Genomic DNA, 18493 nt, shown 5'->3' with positions numbered 1-18493 from the left:
GGGTGCGGGGCGGTGCTGCGGGCGGCTCCCGCTGGCGCTGCCCGCCCCGCGCGGGGAGCGGTCCCCGTGCTGGGGGCCGAAGAGCGGCGCCGGTGCGCGGTGCCCGGCAGGGGACGCGCACGGGCTGGGACTACCGCTCCCGGCGTGCGGCGCGGCGCTGCGGCAGGTCCTGGGCTGCCCGGCCGCGCCTGCGGGGCCGCGGGGAGAGGCGAGGCGGGGCCGGAGAGGAGAAGAACGGGGCGCTGGGGCTGCTCGGGAGTCCCGCGGACGCCTCCCGGCCCGACCGCCGCGCCGAGCCGCGCCGCCCCGGTGCCGCCGCCCCCGTCGGGGCGGGGAGGCGGGTCCCGCCGCGATGCGGCTGCCCGTGCGCCGCCGCTGTCGCCCGCCCGCCGCCGCCTCCTGAGCGCCGCCGCAGCCATGGAGCGGAGGGCGGAGGCGCCGCCGCCGCAGGGCCTCGACTTCACCGTGGAGAACGTGGAGAAGGTGAGCGAACGCCGCCGGCCCACCGGTGGCCGTGGCCGTGGCGGGGCGGGGCGGGGGGTCCCGGTGGCGGGATGCTGATGGTGCCGCGGTGCTGCGGGGGATGCGGCTCGGGGAGCGGGGGGGCACCTGCTCGGCGGTGCCGGGCCCGGCGAGGGCTGCGGGCGGCGTCCCCTGTGCCCGCCCGCCCTGCCGCCGCTGGGGTCCGGGACGTGGGGCTGGAGGGGGGAGCCACCGGGGCAGCCCGGGAGGGAAAATGATGTGGCAGGAATGGGAGCAGAAGGGAGGGGTTGTGTTTCTGACTGGCGTCCTCTAGGTCGCCAGCTGCAGCGCTGGGCAGGGAGAGTCCGCGGGTCTGGTCCTGACTCCTGAACCAACTGCATCAATCTGAAGCCCATTATCAGTGTCTCCATTAGGCAGGGAAGGAAGGAACTTTGGCCAGGTGCTGGGAATTATTGAGTATTACGGATGGGAAAAGCCTTCAGCACGTGGATGGCCCACTGATACCTTTCTAAACCAAGAATCCAGCCCCTTTGCTCCTGCTGAAGCTCAAGGTCCTTCAAAGTATCTGCAGGGCAACAGAAGTGAGGCTGATTGCTGAAATCTGGGATCCAGGGAATCCACGGCAAACCAAGGCCTGTTGGGATGAGCTCTGAGCAGCTGATGTATGAACTGGGGTTCATCACAGAGACTAAACAGGGCACCTCAGTGAGCACACCCGGGAGGGCAGCTGGGCAAAAACCTCCCCTTAGTCACCTTGCAGGTGATGGGGGCAGGGCAGCAGAGAATGCATCCCTGAAGGGCAAACAACAGGTGCATCACTCTTCCACTTACCCTGTAGCCAAACATCCAGCAGACATCCATAGCTTGGTCCTCAGACAGTTAGTGGGAATCCCAGTGTCCTCATTTTTCCTCTATAAGAATAGACTGAGATCCTTGCCAAAGCAGTACTCATGGGCGTGCTGGTGGGCACATAGAATCATGGAATCATTTAGCTTGGAAAAGTCCTCTCAGATCATCATGTCCAATGGTTAGTGCAGCCCTGCCAAGCCCACCACTAACCCATTTCTGAAAGCTTTTCACAGCTGTCCCTCCCCAGTAGTTGCCTGGCCTCACAGGAGATGTCAGGTCGGGGATGTCAGGTTTGTCACTGGGCGCTGGCTGCCTTTGTGGCTGCAGGTGAGACACAGCCCACCTCTTCCAGGGAGATGGAGACAGAGCACAGCTGCAGGATTAACTGATGTCTGGAAAATGCTACATTCATGCAACCTTCTGCAGCTTAATCTGCATACATCCAGGGCTGCTGGATGATTTTGCCTCTGACTCCCTTTCTTTTCATCAGCCACAAACCGCTCCTTTGTTTGCACCAACAATGAGGCACACACTTGCCCGGGAAGGGTGGGCAGTGCCAGGGTGGGGGGCACCCGGCGCAGGCTGGGTGAGGTGTGGCTGTGCCGAGAGGCAGCTCATCCTTGCCAAGCTGCTCGGGATTTAGTCTCCCAGTGCCTGAGAGGAGGCAGAGATGCCCTCCAGGATGCTTCATCTCCCCTCCCCCAGCCTGCCTCTGCCTCTCCTGATCTCTGCAGGCTTTGCCATCTCAGTAGTGTCCTCTGAAGGTGCAGCTGTGGACTGCAGTGGGGCTCTGAGCTGCTGGTGGGGGGCAGCAGCACAGTCCCTGAACAGAGGAAGAAGCATGGGGTGGGATCAGACAAAACCACGGAGGTTCTGCAGCTTAGAGCCTTCCAGTGTCAGTCTTTTCCAGGAAGGTCTGTGGGGTACAAAGTGAAGGAAAGATGGGCTTTGCTGGGAGCAGGGTTGGTGGGAGGCAGGTGGGTAGAGCCGCTTTGTCAGTGGTGATGCTGGCAGATGAGTGATGATGCTCCTACTGGCCTGGGTTCTTCCACCTGCCAGGTTTTGTGCATGGCTCTATTAATAATACTGAATACTGATTTAAGTCAGGGTTTGACTCCCTCTGAGTCAGTCACTGATAAGTGCTGAGGTTAGGAACAGCATGAGGAGCTGGTTATCTCATAAATCAGAGGGCTGAAGCCTTTCCAGGTCCCCTGCAGTGGAAGTCACCAGGTGTGGCAGTTGTAGCTAGGGCAGTGTGGGGAGACTGTGCTTGTCACACTCTTCTGATGGTTTTCATTGAGAAGACTCTGTCCCTGGAAAATCCTTTTGTACCCCTACTGTTGTTTATTATGCAGTGGGGCTTTGCAGGGCTCTGGGGTGACTGTGTAGTTGAAAAGGATCATTGCTGTGTTTATGTATAACCAGTGCCAGAGAGAGACACCTCCAGCTGTGAACAGTGCTTTCAGGGAGACAGGAGGGTGCAGGTGCTGGAGGCAGGGCCAGCTGACAGGTCTAAAAGCCTGTGGACAGGTGCCAGGTTCAGGTGCTGCACTTCAGGAGCCATCTGAAAGTTGGTCCCTGTATTTTTTTTCTCTGTTTTTCCATAGGGAGCTCTCCTGTGGCACAGCAAAGACAGCAGGCTGCACTGGGGCTGAGCTGTTTTGATAGGGTTACTGTGTCAGCATCCCCCAGTCCTAGCTGAGGGCTGCTTGTCTGCTTTTTGTTTTCTTCTGAGCCTGACCTAGATGCTGCTCTGGCTTCAGCACAGCTAGAGCCGGCTGGCATGACCACGACTGTGCTGGGAGTCCAGCAGCTCTGGACTGGCTCTGCTTCCCCTGCATCTGCTGCTGAGTGGGGCTCTGTTGCTGTGTTTGGAGGGGTTGGAGGATAGGGAAGGCTGGGAAGCCAAGGGCTTCAGGCTGTGAGAATGCTCAACCTTTCACTGTCTAAATGGTGCAATCTGGTTTGTGACCTGCGTGTGCTTTTGTGTGCCCAGGAGCTGTCCCTGGTGTGACTGACAGCCTGGTTGGTGCTGGGGTGATGATGAAGATGGATTGCAGATGTTTAGTCCAGGCTGCTCTGTCCATCTCAGAGGAGCAGTGCACAGGCAGGACTTGTGCCTTGCAGTCTTGGTTTCCCTCGGCACTTAATACTGCAGTATTGGACGGGAGAGGAAGAATGCGAGGCCCTCTTCACATGTTCTTAGAGCAGTTTAATCTGCTTCAGCAGTATCGCCCTTTTTGAAACAAGAAAAAAGACAGTGCCATTCCTCCGTGAATTTCCCAAGTGCAGGCTCTTGCCCTCTTTTTTTGTCTAATTCCTTCCAGGTCTTTCCTCCCTTGTCCTGCCTCTGATCCTCTGGGGTGTTTGTAATATTCGCTGACGTCTTTTCCCCAGCACATTAGCGGTCTGGCATCTCTGGGCCTTCCAGATTGCCGTGTGCCTCTCTGGAGATGCCTGATGAATGCACAGAGTCTCTCTGGCAGGATGGGTAGGCGGGGTGTCATGGAGCTGACATCCGGAGCATCGCGCAATGGGAGAGGGATGGCTTTGATCACTGCTCCTCCGAGATGCTGAGCCTCGGGGATGTGGCAGCTGCTGGGGCTGCCTTCTGCCCAGGAGGATGGGGAGGAGAAATCAAGTGCATCTGGTTTCTTTGGAAGGCTATTGCCTGTCTTCAGAAACCTGATCAAGAGAATTACAAATACTTGAGGGTGAGGGAATGGCATCCTCTGTCTGGTAATGGATTGACCACTGGGGCCTTAGAGGCAGCCTGCATTTGTGAGATGCGGCAGCCACACTGGGGATGGTAAGCTGGGGGCCTTAGGAGGAGAGATTCCTCCAGAACTGAGGGAAGCAGGGAAGTCACCTTGTTACATGTTTAAGCAAATGTTCTTGCAAAGCAGATTCCAGCCAGAGCCAACCTTGGCTGAACACATTGTTCCTTCCTGTGGTGTGGTGGTGATGGGATGAGAGGGCAGCATCTTGTCATCGAGTGCTGGTCTGAGCCCCACAAAGGCCATCCCTGGTGCCTCATCTCAGCTGTGATGTATTATGGTGCAGGAATGGATGGGATAGGTGCCTGGGCTCTGGCAGAAATTCCTCTCTCAAATTGCTTGTATACTCCATCATGGAAGTGTTGGGTAGAAAAAAGGGATAGTGGACAGGGGTGTTTGGTTCACCCTTGTAACTCATCCTGGGCTTTGCATCTCCAGGGTTTGTCTCTGGTCCTGCTCACCCTTTGTGTTTTCAGGCCCCTGCCCACTCTCACTGGGAGTGCACGTGTCCCGCAGCCCCTGTCCCTGCTGTGGACCACTCGTGCTCTGCAGAGGGCTGATGGCTGTGAAGCAGTGTGAGTGATGCCAAAGCTGCTGAGCTGTGTCAAGGCTGCAGCCTCTTCTGGACAGCCGAGGACTTGGTGTGGACAAGCTGGGCTCAAAGAGGGGCTTCAGAATGGCAGCATCTTTTATTAGGAGAGGGGAGAAAAACCCTTTTCTCTTGGACTGCTGGCAAAATGTGGGTCCTTGAACAGGAGCAGCATGCCTGGAGGCACACACCCAGCTTTATTTTGCATCCATTTGCTATTGTGGGCAGGCTGCCGCCTTCCCGGGGTGCTGGCTGCTCAGCCTGCCCCGCTGGGGCCGGGGGGGCCAGCTGCTGCAGGCAGGGGAGGCAGGGATGATGTTCCCTTCGCTTGGCAGAGCCAGGGTAATGGCTGTGCTGCTGCAGGCCTGGAGCGCTGATGCTGCGAGTGCGTTCAAGTAGAAAGGACAGCGAGAGACTGCAGCGGAGACATCCCGGGGGTCCTGCTGCAAGGAGGCTGGTGGTGCCAGGGGGCCATGGCCACCGCTGCCCCTGCCATGCCGTGGCTGTGGGCACGCTACGAGGAGCAGAGCAGAAATATATTTTGCAGCTTTCTGTTTCCCCAGCTGCGATGCAGACCTCGCTCAGAGCTATACCTGTTGTCAGCTCTGTGTGCTCAAGCAGACTGGCCTTTGGAGGGGAGCCGTCTCCCCATGGAGCCCCCAAGAATAGGAGGCAGCACGCTCCTGCTCTTGCATCAGAGCCATGTGTCTGAGGCTCATCTTGTCACCCCATAATGGCAGGGACACAACACCTCTCTGCAGGGTACCCCATGTTGATGTATTTATGCAGTGCAGTGAGGGAGACAGCCTGCTGGCACTGGGCTCCTTGCAGAAGCTGTGGAGGGTGAGAGCTGGGGGCTCTGGGCTTGTAGCAGATCCTCTTCTCTTGCTCTGCCTGGAAGCAGCCTAAGATCAGGTGCCTCTGCTTGCCTGTAACTGTCCTTGGGCTGCTCCCATTCCACCTGACAAAGGAACCAGCATGGGATCTCTGACCCATGTCTTTTGGGCAGGATGCCCTGCACCAGAGCAGCTTACTTGAGGGGCTGATGTTTCTCCAGCAACTAAAGCTTGACTGAAGCTTTGGTCACAGCTTTTTAGAGCAGGGAAGAGCCATCGTAATGAGCTAGAATTATTTTCAGCCAAGCAGAGCTGATGTTGGAGAAGGCTCCTTCCCCGGCCAAAGGGCATAGCTGACAGCCAGGCTGTTTACCAGCTCTCACATTACAGGTCTAATTGCGGAGAAGGCAGGTCTGGTGTCAGCCACCCGTTCAAATTGGAATGCACAGAGCCTCCCTGTTAGATGTCAACCGGTTTCATGCCTTCTGCTTCTCCCTGTTGGCGCTAATTAGTTCTCCTTGTCATCTCCAGTGCTTCCTAATGGGCCCCAGGGTGCTGGCCAGAGGGGTCAGACTAAAGTCCAGCAGCAGCCGATGCTGGTGCCTGGTGTGGCAGGAGGGCAGTGTCTCCTTGCTGAGGAGGAGCATGCTGGGTGTTCACATGCCCTTCTGGAGGACACAGGGTCTTGCCGTCCCCTGCCCCATGCTCCCAGCAGAGGATGGTACTCAGCTGATGTGCATGGTAGGTCAGGGAGAGAATCTAGTCTTCTCCCAGGGGCTTCTTCTGCTGCTTTGAGCTTGGGATGGTCCCAGTATTTATGCCTAGCCTTGCAGGTCCTCTGGAAGGGTCTCTCTCCCATGTTGTGCAGAGAACTGGATGGAGTGTGCTGCTGGTAGCCCTGGGGCACATGCTGCCTTTCCTTTCCACCTGGTGTCCTGCATGCAGGCAGGAACAGCCATGCTTTTTTCAGGAGCCACCACAACTGATCCCCTCCCAGGCAGGGTGCTTGCAAAAGGGGCTGAGACAGTGAGCAGATGCTTCTTTCCAGAATATTCATCTGACTTCCAACAGCTTGTAGCGTGAGCTCTCAGCATTACCTTTGCTTCCATCCTCTGGATTTCTTTGTGTAGTTGGTAGATTTTTTCATCTTATTATTCACCTTCTCAGCCATGGTGGAGGCTCCAGCATGTCCTTGGGGACCTTTGCTGGAAACTTCCCCAGAGACTCCCTGCAGGAGGAGCAGGGCTCTGAGCTGGTGTTGCTGGGCGTGGACACCTCTCCAGAGAGCTTGCTGGTGATGGTGGGGACAGAGGGATACAGGCAAGGTGCTGGGATGGTGGTAATGGGAGAGCTGCCCACATATCTGGAAAGCTGGCCCTAGCTGGGAAGGGGTCTTGCAACCTAACTGCTCACTGTTGCTCTTAATGCAGAGGTAGTAACATCTCCCTAGCACAGGTGTTGAGGGGAGCAGCTGTGACAGTGCTCCCTCTTTGCATTGTTACTATGCAGCAGCTGGGATGTTTTAGCATAGCCACTGCTGGAGTCTCTGACAGGGCAGTGTGCAGGATGTGTGTGTCCTGGAGGTGTGTGCAGGATGTCTGTGTGTACCTGCTTCCACCTCAGCTTCATGTTGGGCTTTTCCTGGTTGCTCGCTCCTCTCCATTCAGTGGGATGATCACATGGCAGCACCAGAGGCTGCTGGCTTGAAGCAGATCCTGCTGGCAGGATCGGGCCTTAGCCAGCAGCACTGGCAGCCCCAGCCAGAGGAGGATGAGCCCTCAGCTGCTTCCCAGCAGGCAGGCAATGTTTGCCAACCCCTGCTCTGCTGCCCTGCCATGGTCCAAGTCACTCGTGATGCTGTGCAAGTCTTGCCTTGCAGGTACATTGCTCCTGGGGCTCACTGTGGTGTGCCTGGAGTGTGCACAGTGCCATGCTTTGCCTGCAGTTTCCCTGATGTCAGACTGGCATGCAGCAGCTCTGTAGCCAGCACAGGTGAGCAGCTGGGGAGTTTGTGGGTCAGGAACCTAATGCTGTGGGCCAGGTCCATCCTGCACACATGGTGAGGTCCGTGTTTTACAAAGCTTGTGCAGGTGTAGACATTAGGGCTCCTGTGTACACATTGTGCCTTGTAATATAAGATGCATAGGGATTTTTTTTCTCCCCACAATTTTCTAAGCAGTAGCACCATTCAAAATAGAAGAAATAAATTCATTAGGAAGTGCATGGAGATGTAAAAATAGAGGCTGGGAAGAAGTGGGGAGGGATGCTGGGCTAGGGAGCATGCAGAGGGTACTGCTTTTTTCACCCTGTGACAGTGCCCAGCAAAAGGGAAGAGAAAGAGTGGGCTGTCACCATTCTGAGAATCTCAAGTGAGATTTATTTGGGAAGGAAAATAAGCAGCAAGCTCTGATGGGAGCAAGAGACTGAGCTGGTAATGGTTGGGAGCTCCAGCTTCAGCCCTGCTGCAGGATGACTCAGTCCTTAGCACAACAGCTGGGGTAGGAGCCAGGTTCCTACCCCCAGGAGTGGCTGAGATTTTAGCACATCTGCAGCTGCTGCTCTATAGTGAATTAAATTGTTGCTTGGAGAGGATGACAGTGCTTACCTGTGCCCCAGCAGCTGAGTGATGCTTCCTTCATCCAAGTCCAAGATAACTGGGAACAGAGCAAAGGTTTGGCTATCTACTGAGAGCTTGTGGTCTCCCCTTGGCTTGCTCTGTTGGGACAGATTTCTCTCTCCCATGTCCTGCTCGTGTAGGGTTAACCTTTTCTGTGTCAGGGTAGGTGCTTGAGTGGGTCAGATGCTGTCCCTCTGCAGCCCATGTTGGCTGACTCCATCTCCTACAATGTACTTCATAACCTCTTTCTTACAAAGATCTTTCTTACAAAGAGGTTATCCTCATTTCCCCCCATCACAAAGTCTTGAACAGCAGTGATTCAAATTACAGCCCAGGCAATACCAGCTCTGTAAAGTCCCTGCCATATTGTCCTGCTCCTCGGTCTCATGCGGGGAAGCAGCAGGAGGCACAAGCGCTTGCTTGGGAAGCTCGTTCCTGTGCCCCAAGCTGCCAGTTCTGCATGCTTAAAAATAGGGTTTAAATCCTCTGCTGGGTACAAGAACCGCAAGAATTTCATACAGCTTTTTAGAGGGGGAGGGGGGGAGGCTATTTGACACCTAGAGCCAGGGTGGGGACACAAAAAAATCCTCTGCACCTGCTTCAACCATCCTCTGATTTGCTGGTGGGGTGCGACGGGTGCCTGATTGCCCGACAGGTGCCATGGATTTTCCTTGCTCCTGGCGTGTGCAGTCAGCAATTTGAAATGAAACGTGCTGTGCCAGGCAGAAATCCTCACTGCTGGAAGATGGAGTTCAGGCAAGGGATAGTTATTATAGTTATTCTTCCCCTCCTTGTGCAAGGACATCACTGGTTGCTGGCTGTACCCACTCAGGATAAGTAGCTAATTAAGGTTGGACTTCATATCTGTATAATATTCCTCTGCAAATAAAGCCTTGTCGCCTGTGTGAAGCTGTTCATGTGGATCTGAGTTGTGCAAAGCAGTAACTAGATCTCACAAAGCTGCAGGAGCAGGTAAGTGATGTTTCCCTTCTCTGTATGGAGAGATGGACTAAGCAGCACTGGATGTCGCAGAAAGCAGCGGCAGAGGCAGGGCTGGATGCCAGCTCTCTTGGTGCAGCTGTAACTGGGTGGGTTTGGGAATATTTTGAAGACACTTAATGGAGAGATTAATCCCTGAACTTCATGATTGTGGATTTTCAGGACTCTGCATAACCTGACAGACAAAGATCTGCAGTGGCTCTTGCATTCCATGGGCACATGGATGCAAGCTGTGGAGCACAGCACCTTTCAGAGAGCAGGTGTGAGTGGAAGGCAGGAGTGCTGGTCAGCCACATCCCTTACAGTCCTCATGTGAAAGAAGGGTCCTGTGCCCACCCCGGTGATGGCACATTAGCAGGGAAGCAGGCAGATTCTGCATGTGTGAAGGTGAAGATGGGAAATTACTAAAGAAAAGACATTTCTAGATTGAAGCATGAGAGGAAGGGAAGGATGCATTGCCGGTCCTCTCCTGCTGCCCGATCACTCTCACTTTACTGAGAATGGGAAGAGGGAGGCCAGCTAGCACGGGCTGCCCTGGGGAGGGGGGCTGTGCAGGACAACCTGGGCACTGGGCTCCATCCTAGTGAGCCTTCCTGGTAAGCTATTCCCAGGCAGGACACGCCACAGTGGTGCTCCTCAGCTGCTCTAGGGTGTTTCCCTCTCTCTTCCAGGCTCTCCATCAGCTGTATTATGACCCAAACATCGAGAACAAGAACTTGGCTCAGAAATGGCTGATGCAGGCACAGGTATCCCCCCAGGCATGGCACTTCAGCTGGCTGCTTCTCCACATGGACAAGGTGCCTGAGATCCAGTACTTTGGTGCCAGCGCTCTCCACATTAAAATCTCCCGCTACTGGAATGACATCCCGGCTGACCAGTATGAGAGCCTCAAGTCGCAGCTCTTCACCCACATCACGCGCTTCGCCAGCGGCTCCAAGATTGTGCTGACCCGGCTGTGCGTGGCGCTGGCCTCCCTGGCGCTCAGCATGATGCCAGAGGCCTGGCCCTGCGCCGTGGCAGACATGGTGCGCATGTTCCAGGCCGAGGACTCCAACGTGGACGGGCGGGCGCGGTGCCTGGCGCTGCTGGAGCTGCTGACGGTGCTGCCCGAGGAGTTCCAGACCAGCCGCCTTCCCCAGTACCGCAAGGGCCAGGTACGCAGCGTCCTGGCGCAGGAGTGCGGCTCTGTCTTCCCTTTGCTGGAGCAGCTGCTGCAGCAGCAGGACTCCCCGGGTTTCATCAAGCAGAAGGTGCTCAAGTGCTTCTCCAGTTGGGTCCAGCTGGAGATCCCGCTGATGGACTGCGAGAACCTCATCCAGGCAGCTTTCACCTCTCTGCAGGACCCAGAGCTCTTTGACACAGCAGTGGAGGCTGTGGTCAATGCCATTTCCCAGCCCGATGCCCAGAGGTAAGGGCAGCCTCTCCTGTGTGCTGCAGGCTGGTGCTCCTGGACATCAGCAGGGAAACGGGGTGGGAGGGAAAAATCTTGGGCTTTTTTTTTAGCTGTCGTTGGCTCTGAAGGTAATGACGACGAGGTTTGGAAGTGGGAGAGTATCAAAAGCAGTTGGAGGCTGTTGGTTTCTCATGGTTGGTCCTGGAAGGCTTTGCACTATGGTTGACTTGTAAGGACCATGAAGTCTTGGGCATCTGCAGCCCATGTCCACGCTGGCCTCTGAGGCAGAGGCGGATGCATGCTTCTGGCTCCTTGTGTCAGATCCTGCAGCAGCCAACCAGAGGGCAACTGCCTGACTCCTGCCAGCTGGAGTTCAGAGACCTTCCACTGCCTTGTGCTGCTGGTCCAGCCAAGGAGCTGATTAAATGCAGAGATAATAAAACCAAGTCTGTCAATTTTTCCCCTCCTCTTGGCTCCAACAGCTTGTGTCAGCCAAGGATTCATCCTTTGTCTGTGGCCGTGGCTGTCCCGGGAGCAGCTGAACTGGTGCTGCTGGGGCTGTGCTGTGGGGCTCCGAGCTTGTCTGCTTGGCTGCATTGCCTGACCTGCTGTCAGCTCTTGGGACCAATGCCTGCAGAAGGGACAGTACATCTCCAGTTCCCGTGGCCACATCCCTTCCTGGCTGCTTAGCAACCTTCCCCTGAAAAGGAGGGTTTCCTTGAAGGCTGAGCTGAGCTGCTGCCACTGTGCATGCCCTGTGCATGGCTGCACATCGCGCAGGCTCCGACCCTCTGCAGCGGTGAGAGTGATGCTGCCACTGCAGTTGTGGGCCCTGGTCCTCCCCTTGGTTAAGGGCAGGGGCAGCCTACAAGTTCCCCAGCTCTGGGGCTGTCCTTTTCAATGACAAGGAGTTGGATCTGTGGACTGCAAATCCTGGTGCACAAAGAGACCCAGAATGATTTTAATGTGTGGCTGGGTGGGGTGAAGGGCTGCCTCATTTGCTGTTGTTTAGAAGGTGACCAGAAGCCGTTTCTTCCTGTGCCTGGCAAAGGCTGTGGACCAGCTGAGACCATTGTAGCAGGTCTGGGGCAGAAAGTGAGAAGGTGTGAAAAGGTCACATGCAGGTCTGAAATGTTGGACTCTGTCTTCCTGATTTCCATTTCCCTTCAGTCTCAGAGGTTCCTTGGCTGTGATTCCATACCTTTGTGCAGAAGCCTGGCCCTGGAGTGCTGCTCTTTGATTCCATTAAAAGGCTGAGTTTTCTGATGAGCTTTCAAAGTGAATTGTAGAGAGGTGTGACTGACAGTGGGGTTTCCTCTCTGCTTCTGTGCTGACCCTGTCGTGCAGTTTTTGTCCCCATTCAGACCTACCATGCTGGCTGCTCCCTTACAGAATCTTCAGTACTTGTTCTCCATCCTTCTTCCTGGGGGCATCATCAGCCATGCAGTGCACCCTCCTGTCTGTAGGCATGCAGGCAGCTGGCCTGATAGGCTGTGCAGTGTGTGAGCCTGGTGCAGCTCTGGCCCTGGCATGTGGGGACAGCGGTGGCATTGTCACAGGGGTGCCCTGCCAGGCGGCGTGTGGTGTCGGCTGCTTCCCAGCCCTGGTGGGTGCTCTCCTCCCCTTTGTTTCTTGTGTCCACTATCATGTGTTCTTCCTCCTGCTTCCCCTAGTGCCAGCTGTCCCACCCCCCTGGCTTTGTCACTCAGCCAAAGTGGATCCAGCTCTTTCCCAGAGCCCCCAGGGAGTTTCCTGACCTTTCTGTCTCTTATGCTGATAGTCTGGGAGATCCCTGCTGCTTTTCAGCTGCTGTCTTGCTCCACAGTCTCTCGCCTTTGTCCCTGCAAGGCCCTTGGCTGCAGGCTTGGAGCATTCTTGGCACTGGGCTGCTGGCATGGTCCTTTCCAGAGTTTATTAGGGCATTGCTCCATGAGAGGGTTAGTCTTGGGGCTCATCACTTTGCCATGGGTTCCCTGAATGCTTTCTACACTGTGTCTTTCCCCCTTCGCTCCCTCCCAGCTGTCTTCGCTGATGTTGCTGCAGAGGTGATCATGCAGGTCTGCTTCTGCCACCAGCAGAAGTCCTAGTGGCTTGTGAACTTGGCTTCTGACTTTGAGGGTTAGATAGTTTGTCAGTCATCTTCCTAGGGGAGCACCACCTTGCAAGGCAGCTCTCCTGGCAGCCCCTGTGTCCACGTGGCCCTGGTGCTGCCTCGCTCTTGGGTTAGTCACGTGTGCTGGCAGTTCCTGTTTCCCTGCTTGCAAGGAGCAGTGAGTGGTTTCCTGCCTCTGAGGTGTTACTAGAAATGATGCACCAGAGATGTGTAGGTGCAAAGTGTTTGATCTCTGTACCTGCCAGGTGGGTGGGAGCCCTGTGAACCCAGAGAAGGGGATGTGCCACATGTTGCTGGAGTCTTGATGCTGCTCCTCTGTTGGGACATGGCCTTTCTGAGAAGAAACCTTGGAGGCTGGGCCAGGGGCTGGAACTGGAACACCTCTGAGCACTCCTCTGCTCTTGAAAGTGGTGGGAAGCTCCTGAGTTGCAGGAGGGGAGGAATGGAGATGTTGTTGCTTCTCATTTGCAGAGGAGAGGCTTGGGCTATATTTTCCATCTCATTTGAGGATTATCCCTCCAGCTAAATGGGTCAGAGAGCTTGGCAGCACGTGCTGCAAGGGGAGACCTGATGTGTTGCATTTGGCCACTTGGCCTTCCTGTAGGGCAGTGAGTAGCATCAGAGTGAGGTAGGGACCTCCTTGTGGTGTTTGCCCATGTGGGAGTTCCAGAGCATGGATGCTGGACACTGAGTCTCCTTTCTGAAAGCAGCAGGGTGTTGCTACAGTGGTGAACCTGGCAGGACTCCAGGTTACTGTAGGGGATTGCCTGGTGTCTTGCCTGCCATCTCTTTCTCGTCTTGGCACCTGGTGCTGTATTTTTGAAGAGGAATTTCACTTGAGTTTTCCAACAGTTTTTCATTAGAAACAGGTTTTTCACAGTATTGGGTTATTATCTCATCAAATGTGGTTCAGATTTTGGATCAGGAAGGATGAGATTGTCCCATATGCCCGTATCTCCCCTCTAAGGTTGTCCCCACACTGGTGCCCTTTGCAGAGGGTTGTGGAAGAGCAAGAGTAGGTACTGGTCCCACGGAGGGAGCTGCAAGTGCTGCAGTTCCCTGGGCTTTGAGAAGGGACCAGACAAACTCATAAAAGCAATATTTGTTCAGCTCCTAAATACCAGGATAGCAAATCTTGCTCAGGAAGGCTAAGACAAATCACTGCAGGGAGCTGCATGGGCAGGAGTCACCATGTGGCTGCCATGTGCATATACTCTTTCACAGGCATTCACAGGTTTTGGCTGCTGGAAATTAGCTGGGCATTCAGGGACTCTTCGGAGCTGGGATGGTTTTGTCTTCTTCTTCCTGACAGTGGTGCAGGGGGTGGGAAGTGGTGGCTGGCAGCACCTCCTGGGGCAAACTCTGCACCTGGTCAGGGATGTGGCATCAGCTGGTCCCTTGGGCTGGAAAGAGCACTGAGCAGGTGGAGTGAGCTGGGGCTCCATGCTCCTGGATATGGAATAGAGCAGCTCAGCTCTGGCTGACTTGACCTCAGGTCTTGGGTGATGGGTTAAAACAACTCATCTAGAGCAAGCATTTCCCTCCTGGCCAGGGACCCTTGCATCCAGGATGCCCTTGTGTCTGCAGAACAGCTAGCAGAGCAAGGTGGTGCTCAGGAGATGTCGTTCACCCAACATTTTCTAGAAGTCTTCAGTAATATGGGATTACAGCATGGAAGCAAATCTAGGTGGTTATCTCTGTTGGCTGTGCAGGGATTCCAGAGGATCAGTTCAGGTCCAGGCACTGTGAGTATTTCAAGGTAACTGGCAGAAGCAAAATCCTTATCAGAAAAAGTCATAAAAGTCACAAAGCCATAAAAACCTCCCTAGGGTAATGTGAACCCAGTGCTGTGGAGGAAGGATGGCTTTGCCTTACACTGGAGCAGTAGAAGGTTCCCTGTGGCTTTTGTCTAGTCACTGCCTTGGCTCCCTTGGGCCTACCCTGCATGCAGCATTGGTTCCCAGGGAGAGGAGCTATTGAATTTCCAAGTTCTCCATCATCACATTGTTCCCATGCTGCCACATGCATAACTCACAGGGCATCAGAGGCTTGGAAATGGTTTATGCAAAAATAAACCCTTTGCTGTGTGATTTTCTCTGTGGGAGAGGGCGAGAGTGACCCCCAGCAGCACAGAGGGCATGCTGGGACAACAGCTGGGTAGGCACCTTATTTCCTCTGTCTTCTCTTGCTGACCCTGAAGGAAAACTGCCACCACCAGCACAACTCTGTCCCTGCACTGGTGGCACCGATGGCTTTGTTCTCTTTTAAATCATCCATAGCAAAACCACCCTGCCACTCTGGGGTGGATGTGTGGCTGTCCTGGTGTCAGCACTCATATCTCTTCCCCAGGGTGGGCACAAGAGAGCTGGAATCATGTATGCCTCCCACTCCAAGCATCCTTAGCCCTGCACCTGCGTGTAGGGGGCGGGCAGAGAGCACAGGCTGTGGCTGCAGATAACACGCCTGGGCGGGCAGGGAAATGGCAGGGAAAAGGCAGGCTGCTCGTCAGCCTCCAGCACGGCCTCTCTCCGGGGGCCCTGGGCTGCCTTTCACCTTGGCTGCCTCCTTCTCGTTGCCTTGGTTACCATCCCTTACAGGCAGCGGAGGGGAGGCTGACGTGCAGGATGGGATGTGGGAGAGCAGTGCTGCTGGCCTGTGGCAGCCTGGGATGTGCCAGGAGCCAGCACTGTCCCTGGGTGGGACTCCCCAGCAGTGGCTGTCCTGTCCATCCCAGACATGGGGCACAGTCTGGATGTGCCCAAGCTGGAGAGTCGAATGGTTTCCCACTGGCAGCTTGGACTGACTCCGTGCTAACCTGAGGACTGTGGGCATGGTGGGAAGAGCCCACAGGTCTGCCCTCGCTGCTGTTCTGCTCCACATTGATGCTGCTGCAGGCACAGCTCACTCAGAGCTGTCTGTGGCACTGACAGGTTGGAGGTGCAGGCAGCCCTGCTGAGGTAGAGGCAGGGGTCCACACTGTGGTGCAGGGGGGCTGGCCCAGAGCTAATGGCCACTGGCTCAGCACTTCACTTGCAGAGGCTCTGCAGCAGTGCTCAGGCTGCAGCTTTTGTTCTAATGCCACAGGCTGCAAGGGGATTTCATGTGAGCAGTAAGGGCTCCTGCATGCATCCCATGGCACAAAGCAGCCTTCAAGTAGGCAGAGCTGGGCAGGAGCCCTGGGAGAGCATCAGGAGGGATGGATGGCATGGCAGCCCATGCTAGGGAGGTGATGCCTGGGATCACCTGGGATCACTGGCTCGGGCTGTGCTTGCAGGTACGTGAACACCCTCCTCAAGCTGATCCCGCCCGTGCTGGGGCTCCAGGAGCAGCTGCGCCAGGCAGTGCAGAGCGGGGACATGGAGACGTCGCATGGAATCTGCCGCATTGCCGTGGCCCTGGGGGAGAACCACTCCCGGTGAGTGCTGGGTGTGCTCCCTAGGAGGGGCAGTGAGCTTGGAGCAGCCTGCTGCTCCCCACATCCTGTCTTGTCCAGGACCTTTCCTGCACCCAGTGACATGTGTCAGGGCAGAGGAGCTGGAAACTCTGACCATGCTCTCTGTTTCCCAGAGCCCTCCTGGACCAGGTGGAGCACTGGCAGAGTTTCTTGGCCCTGGTCAACATGATCATGTTCTGCACTGGCATCCCTGGACACTACCCCGTCAACGAAACCACCAGCTCCTTGACCCTCACCTTCTGGTACACGCTGCAGGTCAGTGACTGTTGTGGACAGCCTGCCTGGGCTGGGTCCTCCAGGCAGGGCCAGAGGCACCAGTGCAGGGGGACTGGGGTCTGGCCAGGGTTTAACTGGTCCCAGGGATTTCTGATGTCCCCACTCCTTGCCCTGCACTTGCAGCTAGGGCAGGGCACATGCCTAGGAAACGCTGGCTCTGTGGCTGGCTCTTTCTGCCACCAGTCCTCCTTAGAAGTGTGAGCCATTCTTTAAAGGCTTCATTAACAAAACTAATTAAAATTTCATGTTAATTCTTTTCTTCCCAGCAGCAGACCTGGTTGTTTAGCTTCTTTCTGCATGCCTGCAGCACACAAGAATGAGAGCATGGCTCTAGTGGCTGCCCAGTGTGAGGTCCCTCTCCCATGGTCAGTGTTCCCTGGATCAGCAGAGCAGCCCTGCCACACTATTCTATTTTTAGCTCCCTTTCATCCCTCAGCTCCATTCCTCTGCAATCCAGTGGCATGGCTGAGCGTGGGCAGGGAGGGGAGCAAAGTCAGTGCCGTGCCAGCAGCTCCTCTGCTGCATGAGGCCAGGCTGAGGCTCCCACGACCTCTTGCTGCCTCTCCAGATGGGTCTGAGATTACAGGTGCATGCAGGAGGGGGCTGTGCTCAGTCAGCTCTCTCACAGGAGTCTGAGGCACGCATGCTCCTGGTCTAGGGGTGCTCCCAAAGATAGGACATGTCAGGACACTGCCACCCCCTATGACAATGCTGTCTGAGGGTCCACCCAGTTTCTGGGGCTCCTGGCATCTTGCCTCCAGATAATCTTGCCACTGCAGAAGGGCACAGCATCAAGTGAATCTTAGGGAGCCGGAAATGCAGCCTTCCAAGGTATGACAGGTCCCACCAGCCCTGGGAGATGTGCCTGAGTCCCCTATGCAGCAGGCATGTTAGCTCTATTTGCCTTTCCTTGCAACACCTGATGTATTTATTCCTCCTCCTGCCTCCAGGATGATATCCTCTCCTTTGAGCCAGACAAGCAGGCAGTGTACCAGCAGGTCTACAGGCCTGTGTATTTCCAGCTGGTGGATGTGCTGCTGCACAAAGCCCAGTTCCCCTCCGATGAGGAGTATGGCTTCTGGTCTTCAGATGAGAAGGAGCAGTTTCGGATATACAGGTACAAGTGGGAGATTTGGATTTGCTTGTCAGGCAGATGAGGATGCAGGGGCAGCATTCTGCCACCCTGGAGACTGAGTGCTGTATGATGAGCCAAGGAGGGACAGAGAGGAGGTTCCTTCCATCAAGAGCTGTTTTGGCTGTAGTGGTAGTGGGAAAAAGAGCTGGTTTGGATCATTTGGCAAAATTTTGGCATAGCACCAGTTACCCTGCCCAAGAGGCCATAGGATCACTCCTTTGGTTGGGACAGAGTGCTTGTATGAGCAGTGCCTGTGCCCTGGAGAGAAAGTGATGTGTCCACACATGGATCTCTCTGCATGGGCTGGGGACAGCATTTGGAGACACCCGTGTTCTCTGCAGGGTGGACATCTCTGACACGCTGATGTATGTGTATGAGATGCTGGGTGCTGAGCTCCTGAGCAGCCTCTATGACAAACTGGGACGTCTCCTGACCAACACGGAGCAGCCGTCCACGTGGCAGGTGAGCAAGGGGACCCAGGGGCCAGCCTGACAGCTACCTGTCCTCATCCTCAAGGGGGCATTGAAAGCAAAGGGACCTGACAGAGGTGAGAAGCATGAGCACCTTGCCAGCACACATGCAGTCTCTCTGGGGTCTGCTGTGGAGAGGAGTAGGTTTTCTGCCTCCCTGTCCTTTGTTCTGCCAAGAGATCAGCCTCTTCAGCTACTGTGGGGGTGCTGAGCTGGTGCCTGGCGCTGGGGCAGGGTTGGGCATCAGGGATCAATGCAAGGCTCTGACAGTGCCTCTCCCACCCTGGCAGCACACAGAGGCCTTGCTCTATGGCTTCCAGTCCATTGCTGAGACCATCGATGTAAACTACTCTGACGTGGTGCCCGGGCTGATCGGCCTCATTCCCCGGATCAGCATCAGCAACGTGCAGCTTGCCGACACCGTCATGTTCACTATCGGTGAGTGGGCTGGGCTGGGCTGGGCAGGAAAAGCCCCCCTGAGAGCACATCTGCCCAGCAATAC

At 55.7% G+C, this 18493-nt stretch overlaps 1 protein-coding gene across 2 annotated transcripts in view; it reads left to right on the top strand.

Moving 5' to 3' along the window:
- The first annotated feature begins 200 nt into the window (after nucleotides 1-200).
- Nucleotides 201-18493, top strand: part of IPO13 (importin 13) — a 31270-nt gene continuing 12977 nt past the window's right edge. Inside the window, exons 1-7 of one of the 2 annotated variants that reach the window (XM_030226299.2) lie at nucleotides 201-483; nucleotides 9822-10558; nucleotides 15931-16071; nucleotides 16224-16365; nucleotides 17337-17503; nucleotides 17863-17983; nucleotides 18282-18429. In XM_030226299.2, coding sequence (XP_030082159.1) covers nucleotides 418-483; nucleotides 9822-10558; nucleotides 15931-16071; nucleotides 16224-16365; nucleotides 17337-17503; nucleotides 17863-17983; nucleotides 18282-18429 — 1522 coding nt within the window. In that variant the 5' untranslated portion in view covers nucleotides 201-417. The remainder of the gene's footprint in view (nucleotides 484-9821; nucleotides 10559-15930; nucleotides 16072-16223; nucleotides 16366-17336; nucleotides 17504-17862; nucleotides 17984-18281; nucleotides 18430-18493) is intronic. The other variant, XM_030226300.2, reaches the window with a different exon arrangement.

This window comes from Serinus canaria, chromosome 8, assembly GCF_022539315.1.
Source record: "Serinus canaria isolate serCan28SL12 chromosome 8, serCan2020, whole genome shotgun sequence".
In the NCBI taxonomy this organism is placed as follows: domain Eukaryota; kingdom Metazoa; phylum Chordata; class Aves; order Passeriformes; family Fringillidae; genus Serinus; species Serinus canaria.
This window is presented reverse-complemented; position numbering and strand designations above follow the sequence as displayed.